Source organism: Vulpes vulpes, chromosome 8 (assembly GCF_048418805.1).
Source record: "Vulpes vulpes isolate BD-2025 chromosome 8, VulVul3, whole genome shotgun sequence".
Taxonomy (NCBI): Eukaryota; Metazoa; Chordata; class Mammalia; order Carnivora; family Canidae; genus Vulpes; species Vulpes vulpes.
The window spans coordinates 86,986,977-87,011,287 of NC_132787.1; the positions used below are offsets into that span (position 1 = coordinate 86,986,977).

Below are 24,311 nucleotides of genomic sequence, written 5' to 3' on the forward strand. Positions count from 1 at the left end.
CAAGACATCTTTGAATTCTTGGTGTGCTACCTTCTGCTGCCAGGGACCCTGCCAGTGCTGGGCCAGCATGCGTGTGCCTCATCTCTCCCCTGGGCTACAATCTGCCCTGCTACCAGTTACCTTTCCCCGGAAAGACCTCAGCAGAAAGCTGTCCGGGCCTCTGTGGGTAAAATCTCATTCGGTTGGCACAGAGGGCATCTCGCTGGTGGTGACAGGTCTAATAAGCATGCAGATGGAAGACACGCATGCACACACACTCTCTCACTTAAGTCACACAGTGGGCAGAGAGGAAGGATGCAGGGAATTGGATCCGAAAGAACAAAAGGCTGCAGGCTCTGCAGCAAGCTCAGTGAGAATGACGAGAGGACAGCTCAAGGAAGCCAGAAGCAAAGTGTGAAAACCCAAAGCAAAAGCCGCTGGAGAGCATGTGCATTGGACTTCACAGCTTCCCCCCTGCTTCCAGCTTACATTTGCTCCATATGCTGCTTTACACAGCTTTCCGGGGCCATAATGGGTTTTATTCCATAGTTTTTATACTAACATGAATGACTCACATCTGCTCCGATACCCAATTTCCTCTCTAATGTCTTCGGCTGTGAGGAGAGAACAGTTTGCACAGAACCTGCCAACGATAGGAGTGGCAGAAAGAGTCCTAATCCAGGGACAAGGAAGGCTAGGACCCTAGGTGTGTGAGCTGGAAGGGTCTCTGAGAGAGCATGATGTTATGGATGGGGAAACTGAGACCCAGAGAAATGAGGAACTTGCTCAGGAACATCAGGGCCAGAGAGGTAGATCCACTGTGGCGCACCCGGATATTCCTAATTCCTTATTCCTAATGAGTATACTTATTTAATTCATCTTATTTCCTGCCATGTTAAATCTTTTGCTAGGAGCTTTTCCTCCCCATATAAGTCTGTGATGAGAAAAAAGTAACTTGGATTAATCACCAGTGATAGCTAATCCCCCACTGGGATCAACTGTGCTCTGCATTACTTAAGCTGGTTATTAAAGTTTTAAATATCCGGCAGGGCATGGGGGACCCCGTGCTGGGTCCTGGGAGAGACCTACAGGGCTGGGTCCTGTGTGGGGACTCACCTGGCTTCCAGATGTTTGATGTCCCACCTGAAGTGGATTTCAATCCTGATGAACAGTTACTGGTCCAACAACCCAGATTAATATGCCTTTTGGCTAGATCACGTAATGATACTTGGCAAACTGGATTCCCTTGACAGCTTCCATAGGCCCAGAGAATCTTCTCCACTTCAAAATAATGACCCGAGAAGCCAGCGCCTTGGAAGGCAATCCCTGCTCTCCTAGGCATTGCAGGTCCTGCGTGGAGCTGCCTCAGGATACCCAGGGCCTCGGTTTCCCCAGAAGTCAAACAGAATGAAGCACCTCAGCCCCTCGGCTGCAGGCAGTGTGGTGCCACCGCACCATCCCTAAAGCCTGGCGGTTGTGTAACTGTCTGCCATCTGGTACTCAGAAGCAGCACATCACAAAGCGCTGAGCAATGGACTACGGTGTGGTGCTGCAGCTCCTGCCTGGAGCCGACTGCATCTCAGCGGCTTGCCTGGGGGTCCCCTGCGGAGCCTGCCGCAGCACAGGCTGGAGCCCGCAGGTCCAGGCTGAGGCCCCTGGAAGAGATCCAGGGAGCTCAGGATGCTGCAGGGATGGGTTCTCGGTCTGCTCTCCTTAGTCCTCCCTGGATTTTTGCCTGGCCAAAGTGGCAGCTGGGGAGCCTACCCAACCTTTCAGCATACAGAGTTCTACTAAAAGCGAGCCCTGGACCTCCCACCCCCCCACCCTCCAGCCTCCTTGGCCCGGGTTCTGTATGATGGTCTGAGAGTTCAGCTGAATCTGAAGATGGGCTGCCAAGCGTACTCAGCTTTTTTTGGGTTGATTGTCACCTCTGTTCCCAACCCAAAGCTTGTTACATACAGCCTGGCCAAGGAGTCTTTGGAGCCACGAAGCAGGACTGCCCTGTGGCTGAATGACAAGGCACCAAGCACAGGGAGCTTTGAGCAGATTCCTCCGTAACTGACCCCACTTCTTGGGGGGCTCCATTTTACTGGAGAATGAATTCCAGAGCACTGCTTCCCACCTGTCCCACCTGCAGATAGGGTATGGGGCTTCCCCTATGCTGAGCTCTGTGAGGAGAGGCAGAAGGATGGTGGCTACACAGCGGTGGGTTCATCATCCTCACCTACCCCAGCAACTTAATGACCTAAGCACCCCTCCGGCTACGGTTGTGTACATTGAAATGGCACAGTTCTGGCAGTCACCGTTCCCCAGGCAGGACAGAGTTTTTAATACCCCTGTTGGAGGGATCAAACGATCAGAATAACACCAGCACCTTGAATTCAGCTTTCACAACTGTTCACTCACTGTCAGAGGAGGTATTACTACCATCCCCACCATTTACAGACGAAGGATCTAGGGCTAGGGAACGGTAAAGGACTTGCTCAATATTCGCACAGCTGGTTAGGTCTGACCCGGGCCTGGAACCCCCTAGTCCTGTGACAGCACCATTACTCCCGCGGAGCTGAGGCCTACGTGGGAATCCAATTCCTAGTTTGCTCTGCCTCCAGACCAAAACGGTGGGACTCTGCAAAAAGGAGAATGCACATTCCAGAGGCATTTGGGAAAGGCGTCTATCCCAGGGTCCTTTTCCCAGTACCCCACAGGGTCGGCACACCTTTGGGTCCCCGCTTCCTACGAGCACGGAGCCCTGGCGCTCTACAGGGACAGAAAACCCTTCGGGGAGATAATTGCGCCTTAATTTTTAAAAATATGTCTTTAAAGTTAAATTTAGACCAGCTCAGCGTTCCATGAAGCAGAAAAAGTTGCCTGGCACCTGCGGGCGGGCAGAGAGACACCCCGGGGAGTTGGCTGAACTCGGCCTCGGCCTCGGGTCTGGAGCGCCCGGGAGGGAGGCGGGAGGCGGGAGGCGGGGCAGCGGCGCGGGCTCCGCGAGGGCGGGGGCCCTGGGGGCGGGCCCGGGAGTGAGCGCCACGTGCAGCCCCCGCGGCGGCGGGAAAGTCCTCCCGGGCCGGCCCGAGGTCCAGGCTCGGTCCCGCCCGCCCCGCCCCGCCCCAGGCCGGCCCCGGAGCCGCGCGGTGCGCCTCGGTCGGCGGGCGGCGGTAGCGCCCCCTCGCAGAGCCCCGCTCGCTCCCGCCCGGGCTCCCCGGAGTGGGTCTGCCGGGCCCACGCGCGCTGCGCTCCCTCCCTCCTCCGCCGTGTCCCTCCGGGTGCCCGGCACAGCCTCGCCTTCCTGCGTGCCCGCAGCTCCAGCCCGTTTCCCCGCGGCGGCGGCGGGCGAGGCGGCGGCGGCGGCGGCGGCGGCGCGGGGAGCATCTCGGCTGCGCTTCTCCGGCGCGCGGGTCTCCGGCTCGGCCGCCCTTCGCCGCCCCCCGCCCGCCTCCGCGCCCCTGCTCGCCTCCCTCCGGAGCCGGCGGGCGCGCAGCCGCTCCTCGCCGCCCGGGCGCCCGGATCCCGGGGCCCCGCTCTCCCGGGCTCCTGCCCCGCCCGCCCTGGCCGCCAGGGGGTGCCCCGGGGCGCCGCGCCGCGGACGAGACCGGGCAGACGGGACCATGCGGCGCCTGACTCGCCGCTTGGCGCTGCCCATCTTCGGGGTGCTCTGGATCACCGCGCTGCTGTTCTTCTGGGTGACCAAGAAGAAGTTGGAGGTGCCGCCGGGACCCGAAGTGCAGACCCCCAAGGTACGGGCCCGGGCGGCGGTTTGCGGGCGAGCGCGCGGCCCCGGGAAGCAGGGCGGGGGTCTGGGCGCCGCGGGCAGGGGGCGGGGCGCCGGGTGCGGCCACGGACGGATGCTCCTGGGTTTAGAGGGGCCCGGGGCACCCTGGGGACCCCCGGAGCGTGGGCGGGGGCCGGGCGGGGGGGCGGGCGCGCTCGCGGACGGAGCGGGGCGCTGAACTTGGGCGGCGCGCGGGGGTCCCGGGGCGCGGGGGCGGCGGGGCGCAGGGGCGCAGGGGCGCAGGGGCGCGGGGGTCCAGGGGCGCAGGGGCGCCGGGGCGCCGGGGGCGGCGGGGGGGGCGGGGCTGGCGCCCGCGAGGAGTCCGGCGGGCGCTGACCTGCTCCCTCCCGCGGCTGCCAGGCCCGACCCTGGGAGGCCGGAGGCCCGGGGTGCGCCGCGCCTGTGCACCGCGCCTGCTGCCGGGCCGCCGGCCTGCCGCCACCCCGCTTCCCAGTTGTCCCCGAGCTCTTCAGCTGCGTGGGACGTTGAATGTGCCCTGAACGCCGCCGAGGAGCACGGGCTCCTCAAGCACACGCCTTGGTGTTGGTAGGGAGTTGGGGCAAATGAGGATGGAAGCGGCTTTTCCAACTCCTGCCCAAGCGCAGCCGGGAGGTTCTCCCTCCAGACTCACTCTTTGCTTTAATTCAGAGCCCCCGTTCCTCCGTCTCCCCTTCCACAGACCCGGCCTTGGGACCCAGAAGGAGGACAGCCAGGCAACATCTGTGAACTGGGAAAAAGCCCTTGGAGGAGGTTGTGGTTTGAAGCAGGAGGCCAAAAAGGGGGCAGAAGGGGGAGAGAGGGGAGTCTCCCCGGGAAGTGTAGTACAGAGGACCCACTTTGTGCTAGGCACACAGTGGGTGCTTCTTCGTAAGTAATTATATACATTGGGTGGTATCCTAATTTCGTAGATTAAGAAACAAGTTCAGTCTTTGTACCTTGCCTTAGATCCCTCTGGAACTCAGACCTCTGATATTCAGAATCTTTCCACTGTATCAAGGTGTCTCCCAGATCCCCTTTTAGCTAAGTCTTCTGGAACCTTGCTAATGCCCAGTTGGGTTCCACAAGCAATGCGCTAGGTGCTGTGGGTCCAGAGATGCAGAATTGGCTCTCTGGAGGTAGGGGATTTGCTCAGGAATGGGCCAGGACCATGCAGTTTGCTGAGGGCCAACGGGGCTCAGTGCTCTGGGTGTCATGGGAGCCTGGCGACTTCCTGGAGGAGGAGGATGTAACAGAACTGAGTTGAGAAAGATGAACAGTAGTTTTGCCAGGAGGTAGGGAGGGCATTCCAGGTAGAGGTTAACTGTACCGAACAGGCTGAGAGGAATGACACAGCAGGTTGTGTGAGTTTGGCATAATTTGAGCGTAAACCACAGCCACGTAAACCATGGCTGATGAGAGGAATGAGGTTGAGGGCAGGTATATAAGGGTCAGATTGGGTAGGACCTTGTGGGTGCTAGGAGCCCTGGGAGGGGTTAGTAAGCAGGGGAGTGATGGGATCAGACTGGTGACTTCAAGCAGCCTTTGGAGCACTGGATCAATTTCCTAACCCCACACCTGCACCTGCAGGGAGATCTGGAGAGCTTTTCTTCTTTCTCCCTGGGGTGGTTCTGCTCCTTGTGATGCAGTTAATGATGCCTGCAGGGACGTGAACTCTCTCCGTTTTGCCTTGAACCTCATTACCGTATGCTTACGTATTCTTAGTTTACACCAGGGAGCTGGGACAAGAAATCTGTATCCCTCTTTGTGCACTTTGTCTCTCATCCTTACCTGGTGTGCACTGGACACACAGTTATTGAGTACAGCTAGATGCCAGGCTCTGTGCTAGGTTTGGGGGCTGTTGTGATGGGGATACTGTGTCCGTGCCCCTTTGCAGGGAGCTGGGAAGGCTTTCACAGATTCCTGGTTGAGTCAGAATTATAAACAAATGCATAGTGGATGGGATTGGGGGAGTGGTCTAATAGTGGAATTCTGGGCATAGTGGGTGCAGGCATGGAAGAGGGGGTCTTCTAGTTTTGACCCTTTGCTTTTTGTCTGAACATCTTATTTCTTCTTCCCATTTCCTGTATTCTGTAGAAGCACAATTAAAATCTTGATACCTTTTATTATCAGGCCCCCTTCTTAGTGTATTTCTCCTTTCTGGTTTTCACCCTGGGTGTATGACCTTGTGTGTCCACATCTATGTGTTGTGTGTATTTGTGTCTGGTACATGTATCTGAGGAAAGAGATGGAGAGACAAAGAGTCCTTCTTGGCGCCAGAACAGTTTTATTGCTGGGACTGATCTATTTTGGAAATTTGCACATCCTGTCCAGAGGACTGCAGCTGGTTCCCAAACCTGACTGCACGTCAGGATCCCCTGGAGAGCTCATTTAACATACAAGTTTTGGGTTTATTGCAGTGATTATGATTCTGTGGGTTTGGGAGAAGGTTCTAGAATCACTGTCTTTATAAGTGTTGCATGTGAGTCTGAAGCGGCCTATTGATGGGTATCATTTGGAGCTAGATGAAGAATACCAAGTGTGTTGATTTTTTTGTGGTTTGGTTGGCCCCATGTAAATATGGCCGAATTATTTCATTCTTCTTGAGTTCCTCCAGGACCGAGCTCGTGTGAGCATGTGCACTCAGGTGAAATAACAGTAGCTAGCATTTGTGTAGTGCTTTACAAATTCACAAACTCTATTTCATGGCATATTGGCTCACTTGATATAGGGCAGATCATACTTTTATGCAGTTGAGACGGAATGATGAAGTTCTACAATTGGCCCAAGATAACAAGGTTATTACTAAGTGGCAGCATCAGGGATCAGAATGGAATAGGGTCATTTTGGGACAGGCTCCTTCCATGCCGCCATGCTATGTGGACTGCCTGGGTCTGCACTTGTGGCTGATGGGGTAAGGCTAGGGATATTTACAGTCTGTGCTTCCCAACCTACTTTCCAGTGTTTCCATGGCTCATCCCTAGACACTTGCCTTTGGAGAGCTCCAGGGAAGGCAGAGGATGTTGTAATTTGTGAGGGAACCACCTTGAAGGGAAATCGTGCTCTGCCCTTGGAGGAGGTCATCTGGGGCAGAGGAGGCTTCTTTGCACCCCGATGGGGAGGGTTGCATCCAGTGGTTGAAGCACCACTGATTTAGGAATCATTGCCAGGGCTGATTGTTGCCTCAGTGGTAGGGATTCGGATGGAACATTTGTCTATTGTAGGGGAAAAAACTCAGTTGGAGTGAGTTCAGTACCCCAGCTTTTCCTAGGAAATGTTCATTCCTTTTCCGGGGGAGAGCTCCTGCCTTGGGCATGTGGAAGCCTTAGGGAAGTTTTTAATCTCGCCCAGGCACCTTCCCACTGTGATGGAGGGGGTGAGCTTATTTTCCAAAGCACGAGCAGTGGGCTCATCTTCCCTTAAAACCATTTAGAGAAGTCGGGGAATTGGTGGAGGGATTGGAGACTATGGCCGGGGTTCCTGGGCCAGGGAGCCCTCTGTATAGAGTCCATGCAGCAAGTCACCTTCCCTGGGGTTTGCTACAGGCTCTAGTTCCTGGGTCCTTCCTTGCCTTCCCACCCAGAATTGAAAAGCATCCTCATTCACCTAGTGATGGGATCTCCAAAGTGGGCCTGATAATAAAATAAAACCTATGCCTTGTCACAATCCAACTGATGTAGAGAAGGCATGCTGCACTCCTGGTTTAAGGAAATTAATTGGATTTTTTTTTTTTTTTAGTTCCAAGAAGGGCTGGTTCTATTAATAGCTCAAGTAAAGATTTCTTTAAGTTTGACTTTTTAATGTTGATTGGATTCTTTTGCCAGGTCCCCCACCCCCAAATTCTGCAGAGCTCTAATTCCTAATTGAAAATCATATAACAAGTTTGGTGTCTTAATTCAAACTGTATTTTAGTGATAAATACTGTACCACTAAAAATACCTGAAAAATGTTTTCATTTCTTCTTTCCAATATCGTTTGTTTGCCATTTGGAGAATTATACAATAACTGACAGAATTAAAAAAAAAAAAAAGCAGCAAATTTGTCTCTTACTTCCAAGAAACTAAATTTAGTCCAGGGGCTTAGGGCTTAGTAAAAGCAAAAGAATTTGAGGCCTGAGGGTACTTTTTGAGGAAGGTATTGGAAATGTAAAGGCTTTGAATAAAGTGCCTCGGGCCCATGTAGATGTATTTGTGCTCTACTAGAAATATAGCAAACACTATCAGAAAAGAGCTTGTCTTTCTGTAATATTTGCATACCACAAATACCTTGAGTATATGACACTGTTATTTTATTCCCCATTTAGTAGATCATTTCTCCCATTAGAAAAAAATCATGAATTTTAGAGAGACCCTATTAATCTGCTGATACTCAGTGCATGCATATTGGACTGTGTCCAGGGAATTTTGATTCTGGCAAGAACACAAGGAGCCCACTGTCAGATGAACGTTGGCCCATTCATCCACTCCTGTGTGCTGGTACCTGTGTCCTGCGCCGGGCTGTTTTTGCCTCTGCGGCGGTTCTCAGAGCAGGTGGAGGGTAGTGTTGCCTTGTGGTCCAGCAGGGGTTGCTGTAAGAGAATGGGAAATATGAAAGTAGCAGGTTGGAATGTCAGGTGTCCAAGAAATGGCATGTCTTTGTTTTGTGGATCACAAGAAGCTGCATTTTTTTTTTTTTTAACTTTGAGCTCTCTCCCCACCCCCAAAACCTGGGCCTTTGGGTGGGTGAGAATCATCTCTCCATCTTGGTTGGTTTTTGGCCTGTCCTGGGTGGTACCCATGTCCCAGCTTGCTTTCCCAGCCAGCACACCCCTGCAGGGCCAGGCGGGAGGCCCTGTTCTCAGGACCTATGGATCTGTTCTGAGGGACTCCCTTTGAGTCACTCTCGGGAGCTGTCTCCCTGAACCCTTGTTCCCCTGAGTGGCCTCCTCCTTTTAGAAACAAAGACCGGGAATCCCTGTCTCAGATGTTCTGGAGGCACAGAACGAATCCTGCTCAAATCCGAGAAAACCAAGGGGCAAAATCAAGAAGGAAAGAGAAATTAACGTCCCTGTCAAGAGCCTCCCCAGCCTGTCAAGAGACTATCCTTTTTCAAGGTTGCTCCTGTGTTTGTATCATTTAAAAGTGTTAATTTCCACAGGTCCGTTTGTAAACGGCCCAGGGACAGAATGAGGCTGCGGTGGCTGACGCCGAGGCCCCAGGTCTCCACGCAGGCCTGGTTCCCGGCCATCTCGTCTACCTCCTTTCCTGCATCCTCTCCCATAGCTTTCCATCCCAGATTTCCAGAACACTCTTATCCCTTATCAGGCACATTTGAAGAAACGTGTTGCCATGTCCTCGTTTACTGTCCAACGTGTACAGTTTTGTCCCTCATCCAGAGCATCTCAAAGTCCCAGTGGCACTTCTGGAAAAGCATCTGAATTAGGGAGGAGGGACACATTCCCCCGCTTGTCTCTCCGGGCCAGTCTGTGAACCCTGCCGTGGCTTTGGCACATTCCACCCCGGAGCCCCACATCACGGACTCACCATTTGCCTGGGGAGTGAGTGTGGCTGTGCCCACCGTCCTCTCTGGTGGCTGCTGACTCTGCCACTGGCTGCGGTGCCCCCCAACTGCCTCAGAGACTCGCTACCTCCCCTGGGAGCTCCCCAGTCTGCAGTGGGTGCAGCGTCACCCTCTGGCCTTCCTTGTTCACCTGCAGCCCGTTGGCAGAGCCAGAGGTAACTCAGGGCCTTCCCCTGGGCCCCAGTCTCCCCAGCTGGGGGATGGGGGGTGGGGGCGTGCTGTGGCCCCGCGTCCGTCTCCCACTGGCCCCACCAGCAGTCTCCATCGATTTGGGTGACCCGCAGATCACGCCCAAGTGAGACCTCGTGGCTATAAATAATTATGCCACAGATACTCCGTGTCTCTTACTTATCTTTTAATTATTTTACCAGAAACGCTAGATTAACCAAAAAATAAATCAGTCTCTGAGTCCTCAGATGTTGAGCTGATTAAGAAAGAACCCCTCTGGGCTCTGGAGGAACACACACGGTACTCGGGTGCCCGGGGGAATTCTGCAGAAGCTCCTGAAATCTGCTGGCTCTGGTATTTTGGTATTTCAGAATAAATGGCCTGATGTGACCTTCTGGGGCAGCAGCCTTTGCATTTGGCAGCAGCTGCTGCCATCACAGGACCTAATGAGCGCCAGGAAGCTGAGGGGGGAGAGAGGAGGGGGTCTCCGTGCTGTGAGTGGGGGTCCTCTGTCCTCCTGTGCCTGTCTCCCCAGCAGCTCTCCCCTCCACCACGTTCTCTGTCCCCATCTTTGCGTCTCCTGGAGAGCTGGTGGGGTCTGGAGCACGGAGCCCCGGGACCCTAGGCTGGGAGCCCCAGGGAGAGGTGGGGGGCTTGGGGGACAGGAGCCGGGGACTTCCCTGCAGGCTGCAGCCGGGGTCAGGAGCGGCCTGCGTCCCCGCTGCCCGGGATGAACTAGGGTCCGTAAGGCCGGAGGGAAGGGACTGCCCTGCCCGTCGGGCTCGGATGCCCTGCTCCGCAGGAACGGGGGAGCCGCTCCCCCACTGCCTCCTGCACGCTGCTGCTTCCAAGTACCGCGTCTCTCCCGCTTACCGTTCGCAGAGACAAGATTAGGCACTTAAAAAAATAATTAAATTCTCCTCATGTCACTTGTCTTCTTAACTGTAAGCACTACAGAGATCTTTCAAGGAAATGCAGGAGAGAGCGGCGCGCTCACATGTTCCTGCCATTGGGTTTGAATTCCCAGATGAAGAGAACAGCCACCCAGCTGCCTCCTTCCTAATGATCCCGGCTGTTTAAACCCAATTTGCATCTCATTCGGGGCCAGGAGAGCATCTATAGAAAGGGTGTGACCGCCCCATCTTGACAAGCTCTCTCCAAAGAGGGCTCCCTGCCTCTCTGCCTTGTCTCACTAAGGTTTAGAAATTAGGATTTTCTTCCCCATGGTCGGGACTGAAGATTTATGTAGCTCCTCTTGTTCCTCGGAGAACACCCTAGTCATTCATTACTCCCCTAGCCCCCACCCCCGGCCCCGCCAAGCCACAGAGAGACTGGTCCAATCAATATTTATGCGCCCATCACTCGCAGCTGCAACACACAGGCATAATGCACGCCAAATTCCTTGATGGCCATTGAAAAATTAGCTGGCACCTATATATCAGGCTCATTGTTTTCTAGGATCTCGGGGAGATCGGAGCACGTGGTGCACAGATTAATTAAGCTGCCCAGATAATTGGCTGTTAATAGATGGCCAATTGATGGCTGCCAGCTGGGTGCTGAGTTGACTGAGGTCCTTACCGTGGGGCTGGGGTCTCCATCGGCAGAGGAACTGCCTCAAAGACTTGATTAATTAACGGTGGATCAGGAACAGGACGTTAAGTGGTAGCTCCTTTCCTCCACCACTTCCTGTGATGTTTTATGGTTTACACAGCGTTTGTGTTCACACATACCTCATTTGATCTTTCCTGCAACCACATGAAGTGGAAGTTATTATTACTCTCACTTTCTCGAGTATGATGAAGACGAGATTGGAAGGGGGAAGAGACTCTGGCAAGCATCCCCAACCAGTAAATGGCCTTGAACTCACTCTTTTGACTCTAAAGCTCGTCCTCTTTCTATTCTGGCCATGCTCAAGTTCTGGTTAGCTTCCCTTTCTGGGGAGAAATGAAATCTGTTTTATGGATGTGTATATCATATGTATGTTTTCACATGGACAAAAAGTTAATGCTCTTGCTGAGAAATGACTCCTGACCTCTTAAACACCAGCGTTGCTTTTCTGCATGCAGTAGGGAACTGAGAAGTGGGTTTTAGGGGCACCAGAGAGCCCATCTCAAGAGGGCCACTGGAGGGCCAGGAGGACTTTGGGTTTTCTTCCAGGATGGGCCGAGTGTAACATGCCCACAGGCCCTATAGGATTGTTCCACAGGATGCTGCCTTCTGCTGTGGGAAGATGCAGGGCCAGAGTGGCTCCGTCCTCATACCGGTGAGCCCACACTCACCAGCCAGGTCCTTCCTGGTTTAGCTGGGGAGATTGACAGCAAGAAATGAGGCTCTGCTGTCATTCACGAGGCTGCTGTCTTAGAAGTCAACAGGATTGTGCAATTAAGACAGACACCGTTGATTTGAATCCCTTTCATGATGAATGTGGTCCTTAAACAATCAGAAGCAATTCCCCTCTAAGAGGAAAAATGTCATTTGAAAGAACTGAAAACGTCCTACTTGAAATGTGAGGCAGGTGTGTGGCGGGGGATGACTCCAGGGAAGTGCCTTTAGGAGATGGGTGGCATCACCGGAACCTCCATCTCAAAGACAGAGGGCGCCCTGCCTGTGTCATGCTGTTCAGCTGTGAAGACCCTGGAAGACTGACCCTGACCTGTAGCTGGGCTGCTGGCTGGACCCAGCACAGGACTCAGCTTCCTTGTGGCTGCTTGGGAGGATGGGTGTGAGTTATAGTTGCTGCCCATGTGCATGTTTCAACTTAGGAAAGGATAAAATCAGGAGCTGCTAATGTCTTCCTGGATATTTTAGCTGCAATTCGGATTAACTACCACAGGGCTCATCGTGGTGCTCTTATGTGGTCTGAATGACAAAGTCAGTGTCTACTCCAAGATCCCAAGCAGACACATGACTTTTTCACTGCTGTCAATTTCCATAGAGCATGGCAATATTAAAGGGAACTGCATTTTTAAAGACCGTGTGTGGACTAAGAGCAAAAAGAAGTGTAAGCCTAGTAACTCTTGGTATTTTCCCTCTCCACTTGGAGGCCCTAATGATTTTCTAATCATATTTGCTCAATTCTGGATGAGATCACTCCCTGTAATTTCTCCCAGCCTCTCTTAAAACTGACATTATGGTTTCCACTCCAGGTTTCAGCTTTTCTCTTAAAAATGAGGGTATATTTTTGGAAGTCTTCTTGGTAGTGTCTGTTAAAGCTGAACATATCTGTGTCCCTGCAGTTTCACTCCTAGCTATAAGCCCAAGAGAAGCGAATTTGTATTTCAATGAGCGTTATGCACTAGAATAGGAGTTGGTAAACTTTTTCTGGAAAGGGCCAGATCAGATAGTATTATTATTATTATTATTATTATTATTATTATTATTATTTCTTCTTCTTCTTTTTCTTCTTCTTTAGGTTATATAGTTTCTGCTGTATCTACTCGATAGTGCTATTGTAGAGTGACAGTATGTAAATAAATGAGTGTGGCTGTGTCCCAATAAAACTTTATTTATAGACACTGAAATTTGAATTCCATATATTTTTCACATCTCGTGAAATATTCTCCCTTTAGGATTACATATTTTCAAATATTTATATGTGTAAACTGCATTCTTAGTTTGCAGGGTGTGCTAAAATAGGTGGCGGGCAGGCCAGATTTGACAGTGGGATTCTATTTATATAAAGTACGAAAACAGGCAAAACTAATCTATGATGTTAGAAGTCAATTTCATGGGGACTCTTGGTTCGAGTCAGTCACAAGGAGGAGTCGGGAGGGGCACCCGAGTGGCTCAGTCTGTTAAGTGTCTGCTCAGGTCGTGATCTCAGGGCCCTGGGATGGAGCCCTGTGTGGGCTCCCTGCTCAACGGGGACTCTGCTTCACCCCCTCCCCTCCCCCCTGTGCTTGCTCTCTCTCAAATAAATAAATAAGATCTTAAAATCTTTTTTATTTATTCATGAGACATACACAGAGAGAGGCAGAGACACAGGCAGAAGGAGAAGCAGGCTCCATGCAGGGAGCCTGACGTGGGACTCGATCCCGGGACTCCAGGATCACGCCCTGGGCCCAAGGCAGGCGCTAAACCGCTGAGCCACCCAGGGATCTCCCTTAAAATCTTTTTTTTTTTTTTAAATAAAAGGAGGCAGGGGACATTTGGAAAGGACTGGTTCTGTTCAGTTTCTTGCTCAGGGTGCTAGTTACTCGATGTGTTCACTTTGTGAAAATTCATCCAATGCATACTCTTTTCTATGTGTGTATTTCACTTCAATGAAAAGTCAAAAAAAAAAATCTGAACTGCGTGTGTGGCTTCTGACTTAGATTTTAGCACCTCATTTGGGGGTCAGAACATAGTAGCTTTTATTCTTTTTATAGCTCCCGGTTCCTGTTTCCTGGATAAGACTGTGTCTCTGGAGAAAGGTCTTGATATGTCTTTCCAGTTTCCCAAATCTTACTCCCTTTTATCATCGGGGAGACATTTAACAACTGGCATGGTTGGGCACCAGCCAACCAAAGTATGTGCTGAGTGTTAACCCCTTAGTTCCTGGATCATAGGAAGATGGGGAGGATTCCTGGAGAGTGCTCGTGGTTGCGGGGCCTCCAGGACAGTGGGAACCTTGAGGAGGAGGTTGGCTGTTGTAGCTGTCCCACAGTGGCTCCAGGGTGAATTCTACCTAGGTAAGAGATGGAGGCTTATACCCAGAGAATGGAATTATGTGGCACAAGCTACTAGCTTCAGGAAACAGCTCTTTTCTTTTTTTGTTTTGTTTTGTTTTGTTTGGTATTTCGGATAAAAGCAAGGAACTAACAGTCTGAGCCTCTAGTACATGCCAGGTGCTTTGTGTGTCAAGTCACCCATTCCTCATAACAGCCCTGTGCAGTGGGGACTATTCGCTTTGTTTTTCAGATGAGAAACCTCAAGCCTTGGAAAGTTAAGTGACTTTCCCCAAGTCCTGCAGCTCAGAAGTGAGGAGCTGGATTCCAGATGGGACCTGTCTGGCCCCTGAGCCTACCCTTTTTCCACTTGTTGAGGGCATGCTTCCATCTCTTCCTACACACTCACACTCACACCAGATGTGCTCTCTTGGAAGTGAAGACTCCAATAGATATTGACCTTAGCCAGTAGCCCTTTGAGCAGCCTTTGTTCTGCTTCTGGGAATTGTACACATCTTGTTTCGACCAGAAGCTATTGGTGCAGTAGTTTCATGTCAGAAGATAGCTCTTCTAGGACAAGTCATTTTATAACAACTTCCAAAGAGAAAATTTTACAGCATTTCCAAAGAGAAATATATTGTGCTTTTGCCACCATTTGACATCCTTATAAACACTTCCCTCCTGCAGATGACTGGGAGTGTTTCTGGTCCCAGGGTTGAACTTTAAAAAAAGGATGTCTGCAAGGTATCACATTCATATGAACGGTAAGGTGTGCTTTAGGCACACCTCAAGACTGATTGGAGAGGGGACAGTGAGAAGTGATCAACAGATGGGAAAATGCAGAGGCCCTGGTGGATAGCTAACCACTCCCAACATCATCCCTCGGAGAGGAGGAGTTTCTTTTTCTTTTTCTTTTTTTTTTTTTTTGAGGAGGAGTTTCTTATCCAGCATAATAGCACCAATTATTTGGTTGTTTGTGCTGAGGAGTTGAAAGCTATCGTGTGCCGGGAAAATACTCAGCATGGAGCAGTAATTATGGATCAGCTGATGATAAAGGATGCATTGGATTGACTGCTAATTAGATTATTAGCACCAAAAACAAATACCTGCTATTAGTACCGTGAATAAGCTGCACTTACGATATTTTCTACTGTAAATGCATATTCCTTTTTATAATGTGCAATTTCCTTTCTTCTCTTTTGGGGCCAAGACTTCCAATTTCCTCCAGTCATCTTAAACATATTTGTTTATTGAGCTGTAATCTGGTCATTTTCTTGTTTCCTTCCAGACTCAAAGGTGGGGGAGGGTCGGGAGAGCTGCTATGTACTGAGTGCCACGTGTCATACCCTGAAGTGTGGGAGGTCTTTCCAGGGAAAAAGTCGGGCTATTCCTGAGCAACATCTAGATCTCTTCCACGGGGACAGCATCTTGTGAGGGATAAGGGATTGTAGGGCTTTCCCTGTGAGCTCAGTGCTGGAGTTAATTGCCAAAGATATGACATGGTTGGTGGTGGTGGTGGTTGTTTTTTGTGGCACTTTAAGATTTGGTGCTTATTATCCTGGGTTCAAGGAGGATGGGATGGACATTTGGGTGTTTCAGGTGCCAGCACCCCTCCCCCTCCCCACCAAGTTGGCCATCTTTCTACAAGTAAGTTGACTGTGTATCCCCAGCAGTGTGAGATTTCAGCTGTCTTCCCACCCAGGGTGGCTATGAGTTTCATGGGTAGGACCATCTGAAAGAGCCTTTGGGAGCTTCCTGAGTTGCCTAGAGAGAGATGCCCTCTCCAGCAAGAGCCAAGGGGCAGCTCTGGCTATGACCTCGGTAAGTGATGCAAGTGACTGTCAGGTGTCCTTCCTCAAGTGCTAGAGATTGACCACCATTTGACATCCTTATGACCATCATCATATGCCAGGAGTCTTTGCAGGAAGGAGAGTATTCTGAGGAGAGAGGGGTGTGTGACTGCCTTTTGGGAGAAACGCTAGGTGCTTTATCTATGGTAAGTCATTCATTAATTACAACCACCCTATGAGGTCAGCAGGCTGAGATTTAGCTGGTGTCTGTCAGTACAGTCATGCTGGGAGTTTAAGGCTGGCACCCTTCTGATTACACAGTGCCTGAACCATACAGGTTCTGAAAATGTTCTCTTATAAATATTACCTGTGGATGACATTGATTAGCCTTATTTTGCTAATGAGGGTCTTGAGATTCAATTTCCAATAACTTGCTCAAATCAGGAGAGCTAGTAAATGGCAGAGCTAAGACAGGTCTGGGTGATTCTGGAGCCCATGTTGGGGTGCCATCAGGATGGTTCACAAGGGACAGTGAGCCCCTTGAGGGAATTTCTCCTTTTGAATGCCTAGCTACCATGGGGTGCCTGCCACTGGGCCAAACTCATCGGTTCATCCCTCAAGCCCCTGTGGGGCTGTATGTGAAGCCTGGTGCAGGAGATGTCCCCGCCAGGATTCTGCCCTCCTTGCCCAGGGCAAATTTGGGGCAGCAGCAGGGTATGGAGCTGTGGCTGTCGGCTGGCCCCTGGCCACTCTTCTCTAGAACCGTCTCCTTCCTGGATTTTATACTGTGTTGTGTATTACTAGAAGGACGCAACTATGTCTCTAGGATGGCTTTTTCACAGTAAAAGGGACTGTAAGATGACGAGGAGTCTTTTCTTTCTTTTGAGTCAAAGTGGAACATGAGGCCAAGGGGATGGAGAGAATCTTTACTCAGGTTCACGGGATAAAGATTTAAGGCGATTGCTTTTGAATGTACTGGCTGTCTTGGTGAGGTTGACTTTCTACCCCTGGGCATGGGACTCTTCTATTCACTCAAAGGACTCTAGGGAAAGTCAGCCTCCTCCTGAAAAGCTGTTTCGCTAAAACAGAAACCTGTTACTCCACCAGGCCTCTTATTAGAAGAAGCAGCACTTAGGATGGTCTTAATTTTAAAGTCATTCCGGTGATCTTTGAAGAAGTACATCTGCTTAGGATCTGCTCATCCCCAAAGTGTTTGCTGTTTGAAAAGCACAGCACTGGTGGAGGGAGGACAGGACGGGAAAACCAACTTCAGGATAGAAGATAGGGTGACTGAGCGACCCACATTGATTGAATTTGTCAGGGATGCCTGTTGTGGTTCTGTACTTTCTGGGCACCCAAGACAGGTCTGCCTGTGGGCCACATCTGGTCCCTTTTTCCTGCTGTTTTTATATGGCCTGGGAACTAAGAGTGGGCTTTTTTTTAATGGTTGGAAAAAACTCAAAAATAATATTTTGTGACACATGAAAACTACACGAGATTCAGATTTCAGTGTCCACAAATAAAGTTTTATGGGAACACAGTCACACGCTGGTTCCTTTATGTGTTCTTCATGGTGGCCTTCACACTGCGGTGGCAGAGCTGTATAGTGAGAGAGAATGGGTGGGTTACAGAGCCAACATTTTACGGGGTCCTGTAGAGAAAAGGTTCACTAATCCCTGCCCCAGACCTTTGCTTCTAAAAGTGTGATTCCTGGGCAGCGGTGTTGGTGCACCTGGAAGTTTGTTAGAAACGCCAATCTCAGACCGCCCCTACCGATTTTACGTCTGCGTCTAAGCAAAACCTCCACGTGGCTCCTGTGCAATTAAAGTTTGAGAAATGCTGTGTCAGATATCAGCTAACTCTTACAGAAAACTTGTGTGGGACAAACTGAGGTCTAGAGTTAGTGCCATATTTCCCTACGTATTGTGTATTCCATTGGATTAGACTATTCAAGACTGAACTCCGCCCCCAAGACTAAACTCCCCCCAGCCCCCCCCCCCCCCCCCCCATTCGACTTGGAATTCTACTACTTAGAGGGGAATGGAGATTCAGGAGGCTTCCTCAATGCCCTGTAACATGAGAGGAGCCCTGAATCTTCCAGGCATTGTGGTTACAGCAGGAACATCATTGACCAAGCCCTCACCATTGTGCTGCTCCCAGGCTGGTGGGTTCCTTGTGAGGCCAGGACCCCTACACTCAAGAGTCTTGCGTCCCTAGGGGCAGCAACAAGCCATTCCTCTTGGATCCTGCTACCCTCTGGGTACCCACCACTCTTAGGACTGGCTGCCTCCATTGTCTTTCCAAGTTGGAAGAATTCCCTTTTTTCCCCTCACCCTCTGGGCTACTTATTCCTTCCAACAACATTGGCTTTTGCCTTCTACCTTCCTGGAAGCATCGAGTCCTGATTATGTGCTGAGATGAGGGGTTAGTGTAGGGCTGGGGTGGGAGTGAGCATGTAGAATGCAGTTGAGAAGAAATAAAATGAACATCCCAATATATTATCCTACCCTACCTGCAGTATATTATGATGCAGTTGATGGGTCAGCCCATGTAATCTAGGACAGTAGCAAATGTAGACTATCTTCTTGTAGAACAAGAGGTAACTCCTACAGGAATTTAGAGCAAAGGAGATTGTGTGGGTGGCAAAAGCAGGGGAGGTCTTCTGAGGTTCTGGGACTCCAGCAAGAGTGACTGGAGGTCATTGGAAACTAGGAGCAGACCAGGTGTAGAAGAGTTTGAAAGTAAAGGCATTTGCTTATTTTTGTTCTAAGATGCATGTATGTCTGAAAGTGAACAGTTGGGAATATTACATCCTACTCAGTGGGGACTTTGTTCAGTAAATGTTTTGGGTTTAAGGGTTTTAATTGCTCAGGGTATGCTTATTGCTCTTAAAGTAGCAATTCTGTGAAATTTTAACTTGATGTTCCCTTTCTTTTATCCTTTTAGCCTAAATAAGAGTCACTGTGTATGTTCTGCATTTCTCACCAAGGTCAATTCAGGTTTTTCTTGACCTGAATGTTTTCATCTTTAATTTGTGGGGCTGCTCTTAGAGAAATGCTTTCTGGAAAATCCATCTTCCCTTTCTATATTCCCTTGAATGAGGCCTTGGTAAGGCTGTGGCCACAAGTCACCTAGATTAGTCATGTCCTTTGAAGGGTCTGCTTGGGGTCCTGAGTCCTGAAAACCTGAGTCCATGCACATGACTCATGATGTACCAAGTTAAAAAAAAAAAAGTGGGATTCAAAATTGTGTCTGTTGTAGGACCTTGTTTTAACATAAGATGTACATTGAAAAAAACTCAGAACATCCAAACGGGTGATTTACCTAAATGGGGTATTGTCTAGGCTATATTTCTCATTGCTTATTAATTGATTATTTGATTGATTGATTTAGGCTTATCTGCTCCCTAGCTTGCTCTACTTCCTTCTCCCCCACTTTTACAGAAGCAGTGTAGTAACCTAGATATGTAAACTTCTGTATCTTTCTCTGTGCACCTGTCATTAGTACAGAAACGTAGACACACATTTACAGATCTGTTAAGGTCATTCTTACAAAGGAGAGGAGAGATGGATCATGTTGTATATATGTATGTATCTTTGCACCTTAGTAGCCTAGAAATCCTCAGGTCAGCCAGCTTGTTTTTAATGACTGCCTAATATTCTGTGGTATGGATGTGCCTTATTTCATTCACTTGTTTCCATTTGGTGGGTGTCCAGCTTGTGTCTTATCCTTTGTCACTAAACACAGGGCTGCAGTAAATATCTATGCACACATATGCTCACACATTGGGGCTTTTGCTTCTATGTGATGGATTTTGAGGAATGGGAATTCTGAGTCAAAGGGAATCTGATTTTTGTATTAATGGGTATATTAAGATTGCTTTTAGAAACAGTGTAATAATCCACATTTCCATCAGCAAAGTGTAGGTGCTCTTTCCCCAGCATCCCCTTTAGCATAAAGGTTATTTTCCTTTTGCTAATCTAAAGGGTGGGAAAGGAGATCCTATTGTAATGCTACATTCCCTTGACCATCAGAGGTTGAATATGTTCTATGTTCATTGCTCTTAAGGATCTGGTCTTCTGTAATGTATATAATTCATATCCTCTGCCCATTTTCCAGGAGGCTGTTTATCTTTTTCTTGACAGTTATTAGAGCTCTTTGTATGTTGTAGACAATACATATCGGTCATATGTATTACATACAGACTTTTATTTCTAATCAATTGTTACACTGTTGATTTTGTTTATGGTACATATTGCCATGGAATTTTTTGCTTGTTTTCATATAGTTAAATATGTCTTTTTAATAATAACTAATGAGCATTCTGTCTTATTAAAAAGATCTTCTTGATATTATATGTAGGTTGTATATCCTAAATTTCCTCTTCTATATGACTTAAAACATTTTTAAATCTTAAGTCCATCTGGAATTAATTTTTACACCTAGTTTGAGGTAGGGATTAAACTCAAATTAAAAGGGATTATTTTCCTCTAAATGGGAAGCCATTTGTGTCAGTATCAATAATTAAAGAAACTATCATTTCCTTTGGTGACTGACATACTACTTTGTTTCTCGTAAATACTGAGTTTTAGTTCTGGGAAATCCATTCTGTTCTTTTGACCTATTTATCTCTTACTGTGCCAATATGACACTTTTACTGGAATTTTTTTTTTTTTATTAAATCCAGTGGTTACTTGAATAATCCATTGGGTTCCCTAGGTATAAAATCATATCATTATCAAAATGAGTTAAATTTATCTCTCTTTTTTGTATATTTCTTGGTTATTTCCTTATCTTGTTTTGTCACATGAAAACATTCAAAATGCCATACCATGCTAATATAGGACTTTTTCTTGATTTTGGTACAAATGACTATAGTGTTTCATTATTTACTGTCCACTTTTATGAAATATTTTTATTGTATTTTAGTTATTTCTTTTTCCTATTTTGCCTCATTTTTTTAAAATTAGAAATGAGTTTTTGAAATTTTTCATATTTTGATTGAATTCTGTAATTTTTCTCTTTTTTAATGCAGTGAATTATTTTGATTTCCTTGTTTAAACCATCCTTGCATTCCTGGGATAAACTGTATATAGTAATGGTTTATTTTTATTTGTATGGCTGGATGATTTTATTTGTTGGTGTTTATTTGGAATTTTAACATTTGTATTCATGAATTAAATTGATTTATAGTGTTTTTGGTACTCTATCAGAGTTTATATTTAAAAGTAAACTGTTCCAGAAAATGAATTAGAAAGATCTTTTTTAAACATGTGGGGATAGTTAAATAATTTGTATGTATCTGTTCTTTAATGGCCACATGAAACTCAGTTCTGAAATGATCTGGTCCTATTGACTTCTCCCATGGTAGCCCTTGACTACCTGGCATACTTATTTTTTTTTTAAGATTTTATTTATTTATTTGGGGGGGGGAGAGGGAGAGAGAAAGAGTGAGAGAGAGAGAGCACAGCAGGGGAAGGGACAGAGGGAGAAGCACACTCCCTGCTGAGCAGGGAGCCCAGGACTCTGGGCTCAACCCCAGGACCCTGAGATCACGAACTGAGGCGAAGGCAGACACTTAACCTACTGAGCCACCCGGGCACCCCCCTTGCATAGCTATTTTTATTTTTCAGTCCAATCTGGTAGTGTTTGTATTTTAATAGGAATACTCAGCATATTATAATTCATGGAATAATTGATATATTGGATATTTACTGTTTAGTTTATTTTTATCTTTCTCCTTTATATTATTTTCACTAGTTTGGCCAATGACCATTTCAACTCCTCTGTCCTTTTTCTGTTTGGACATCTTTCTGTGCCATCAACCAAGTATTACTTCCGTTTCAGTGCATTCAAATACCTATTTGTATGAAAGCAAGATATCAGCAAGTTTTCCCTGCCAAGCTGTTTTCCTCACTCATTCATTATCACCCTGATGTGCTGAACTTTGTAGGACAATTTTTACTTCCTTACACTTGCTTCCATTGTAAACAGGTAAAACTTCAGAAGGCTTTTATTCACTTCATCTTCTACCATCTAATTTCCAGGTTTTGCTAGGATAATTGAACACTTCTAGAACTAAATGTCAGGTTTTTCTTTGCAGAATGCTGCTTCTTTTTCAAGTACTCTTATTTGTGACTTACATTACACATTTTAAGCCCTTTACTACTATAGATATAACAACTCAGGAGGTTCACACTTACCACTGTGTTTCTCTTGATCTTGCCCATCTTGAGATTTCTGTTTAAATTCACCCATTTTTTGACTGGTGCATTTTCCTCAGATGGATTATCTTTTCTGTGAACCCTTGGATATCCAGATATTCTGCAGATTGAATGGGTGGGTGAAATCTCAGCTACCTGCCAGTCTGGGTGGCTTCCCACTGTTTTCCTGATTCCGGTTTTGCAAATGGCAGGTATACTTGAAGCCTAGTTACGTTTCCTTCGTAAGTTACCTGCTCTTTCTGATTGCAACGTGAGATTTTCCCCTTATTCTTGAAATCTAGGAACACAGCTTGGGGTATGTCCTTTTCCATGATTCCTACAAGAAGCTCAGGTTCATTTTTAGACTTGGGTCTTTCTTCAAGGGAAATTCTCCACTTTCTTTATTCTTAAGATTTTTTATTTATTCATTTGAGACAGAGAGATACAGAGAGAGTGAGAGAGAGCATGAGCAGGCGCAGAGGCAGAGAGAAGCAGGATCTCCACTGAGCCAGGAGCCTGACATGGGGGTCAATCCCAGGACCTGGAGATCATGACCCAAGCTTAAGGCAGATGCTTAACCATCTAAGCCACCCAGGTACCCCTAATTTAATTCTTGTCTATTCTATATGTGTTCCTTTTTCTGGGATTACTGTTAACCCCAAATTGGGTCTTTGGGCTGCATCTGTTCTTCCCAAATCTTTTTGCCCCTGATTTTTAGGTCTTTGTGGTTTTGCACTTGTGGTTGTATTTTTTTTTCCCATTTGATCTTCCAGGTCACTAATTCAAGTCTCTACAGCAGTGATCCCTTTTCTCTACTCACCCGATAAGATTTTTAGTATGAAAATCATAATTTTTGTTCCAGAAAGTCTTCGTATGTGTGTGCTGTGATTGAATATCATTAAATCCTGTTATTATTTTTGTTTGTGTTGTTCTTTGGCTCCTTTATCAGCTGTTTCATCAACAGCCCCCATTTCTAACTGTTTCACTTCTTCTCTCTGGCTTCTGGTCCCCTCTGTGGGTGGCTCATTCCCTTTGTCTACTGGATGAGGCTTAGGGCCAGCTGTCTTGCTGTTTTCAGGTAAGATCATCAGAGAGTGGTGATGGTATTGTCGTCTTGACTTGTATACCTTGGAGTGGTTCCACTTGGCTGGTGTCAGTTCCCTGAGACAACAGAAGGAACCACCTGAATTGCTCTAGGTCCAGGCTACTGAGGACTTGGTAGGTCTGTTCAGCTTCCAGCTCTTGCTCTGGAACAAGAGATGGAAGGCCCCCTCGGGGTGCTCATGCCTGGGAGAGTTGCCTTTCTTCCTAGGCTTCATCTCACTCTTAGCTGAGCTGTCCATGAGCAAGCTCTGCTCTTGCTTGGCACCTCTCTGCTTTTATTCTTCATGCTATCTTTCAGTCCTGCCTCAGTTTTCTCCATCCAGCTCTGCAGGACCTGTGGTCCTCACAGACGCCACACCACACCTGCATCCTGGCCTCAGGGCTTTCCAGGCTCACAAGAACACCCTGCGGTTGGATTGGAGTTGAGAGAGACAGCTCCAGATGTCAGCAGGTGCACGCTCAAGACTTCATCCCAAATTGCTTCATCAGTTTCTGAATTTTCAACAGTGAATTTTCAGAAACTTCAAAGCAAATTCTGTTCTAAGATTTTGGTTTCTTTGAATATAATTAAGTTCTAGTAGGAACATGAGAAGGTACAGTCTGTGTTAATTTTCGTATTCTGCTACATTCCAGGAGAGGGCTTTTGCTTTAGTTTTTATTGGGAAATGTTACCGTGATTTTATAGCAGCTTCATATAATAGCACCACTGAATAGGCCTAACTCATCTTGACTGAAATGGCTTCATTATGGGGCCATTTGGGAACTTCTAGGCTTAATCTATCACAAAGTAAGAGTTCCAGAAGGAAATGGTGATGAGATTCTATAACCAGACAAAGGAGGATTTGATGTAGCATGGGCATCAAAGTGAAGAACCTGAGGATAGGAAGAATGAGAAGATTTGAAGTAAAATCAGGAACAAGCTTGATGGTGTTGTGGGCCGATGAGCATGGTATTCCATCTTGTTCCATAGAGTAGACAGAGTGCCACCTGGACCCTGGATTGCTAGGAAGCCAGTTGGCCAAGGTTTTATCAGATGTCCTTCCAAGTGAGAACTGGAATGAACAGTCATGAATAGGTCATAAATGTTGGCCATGTTTCTTTGAAGATTATG

At 48.0% G+C, this 24,311-nt stretch overlaps 1 protein-coding gene across 2 annotated transcripts in view; it reads left to right on the forward strand.

Annotated features, from left to right (window-relative positions):
* Window positions 1-3,115: 3,115 nt before the first annotated feature.
* The window catches only part of GALNT14 (polypeptide N-acetylgalactosaminyltransferase 14), a 205,878-nt gene continuing 184,682 nt past the window's right edge, over window positions 3,116-24,311 (forward strand). Inside the window, exon 1 of one of the 2 annotated variants that reach the window (XM_072767379.1) lies at window positions 3,116-3,719. In XM_072767379.1, the coding sequence (XP_072623480.1) occupies window positions 3,591-3,719 (129 nt within the window). In that variant the 5' untranslated portion in view covers window positions 3,116-3,590. The remainder of the gene's footprint in view (window positions 3,720-24,311) is intronic. The other variant, XM_072767381.1, reaches the window with a different exon arrangement.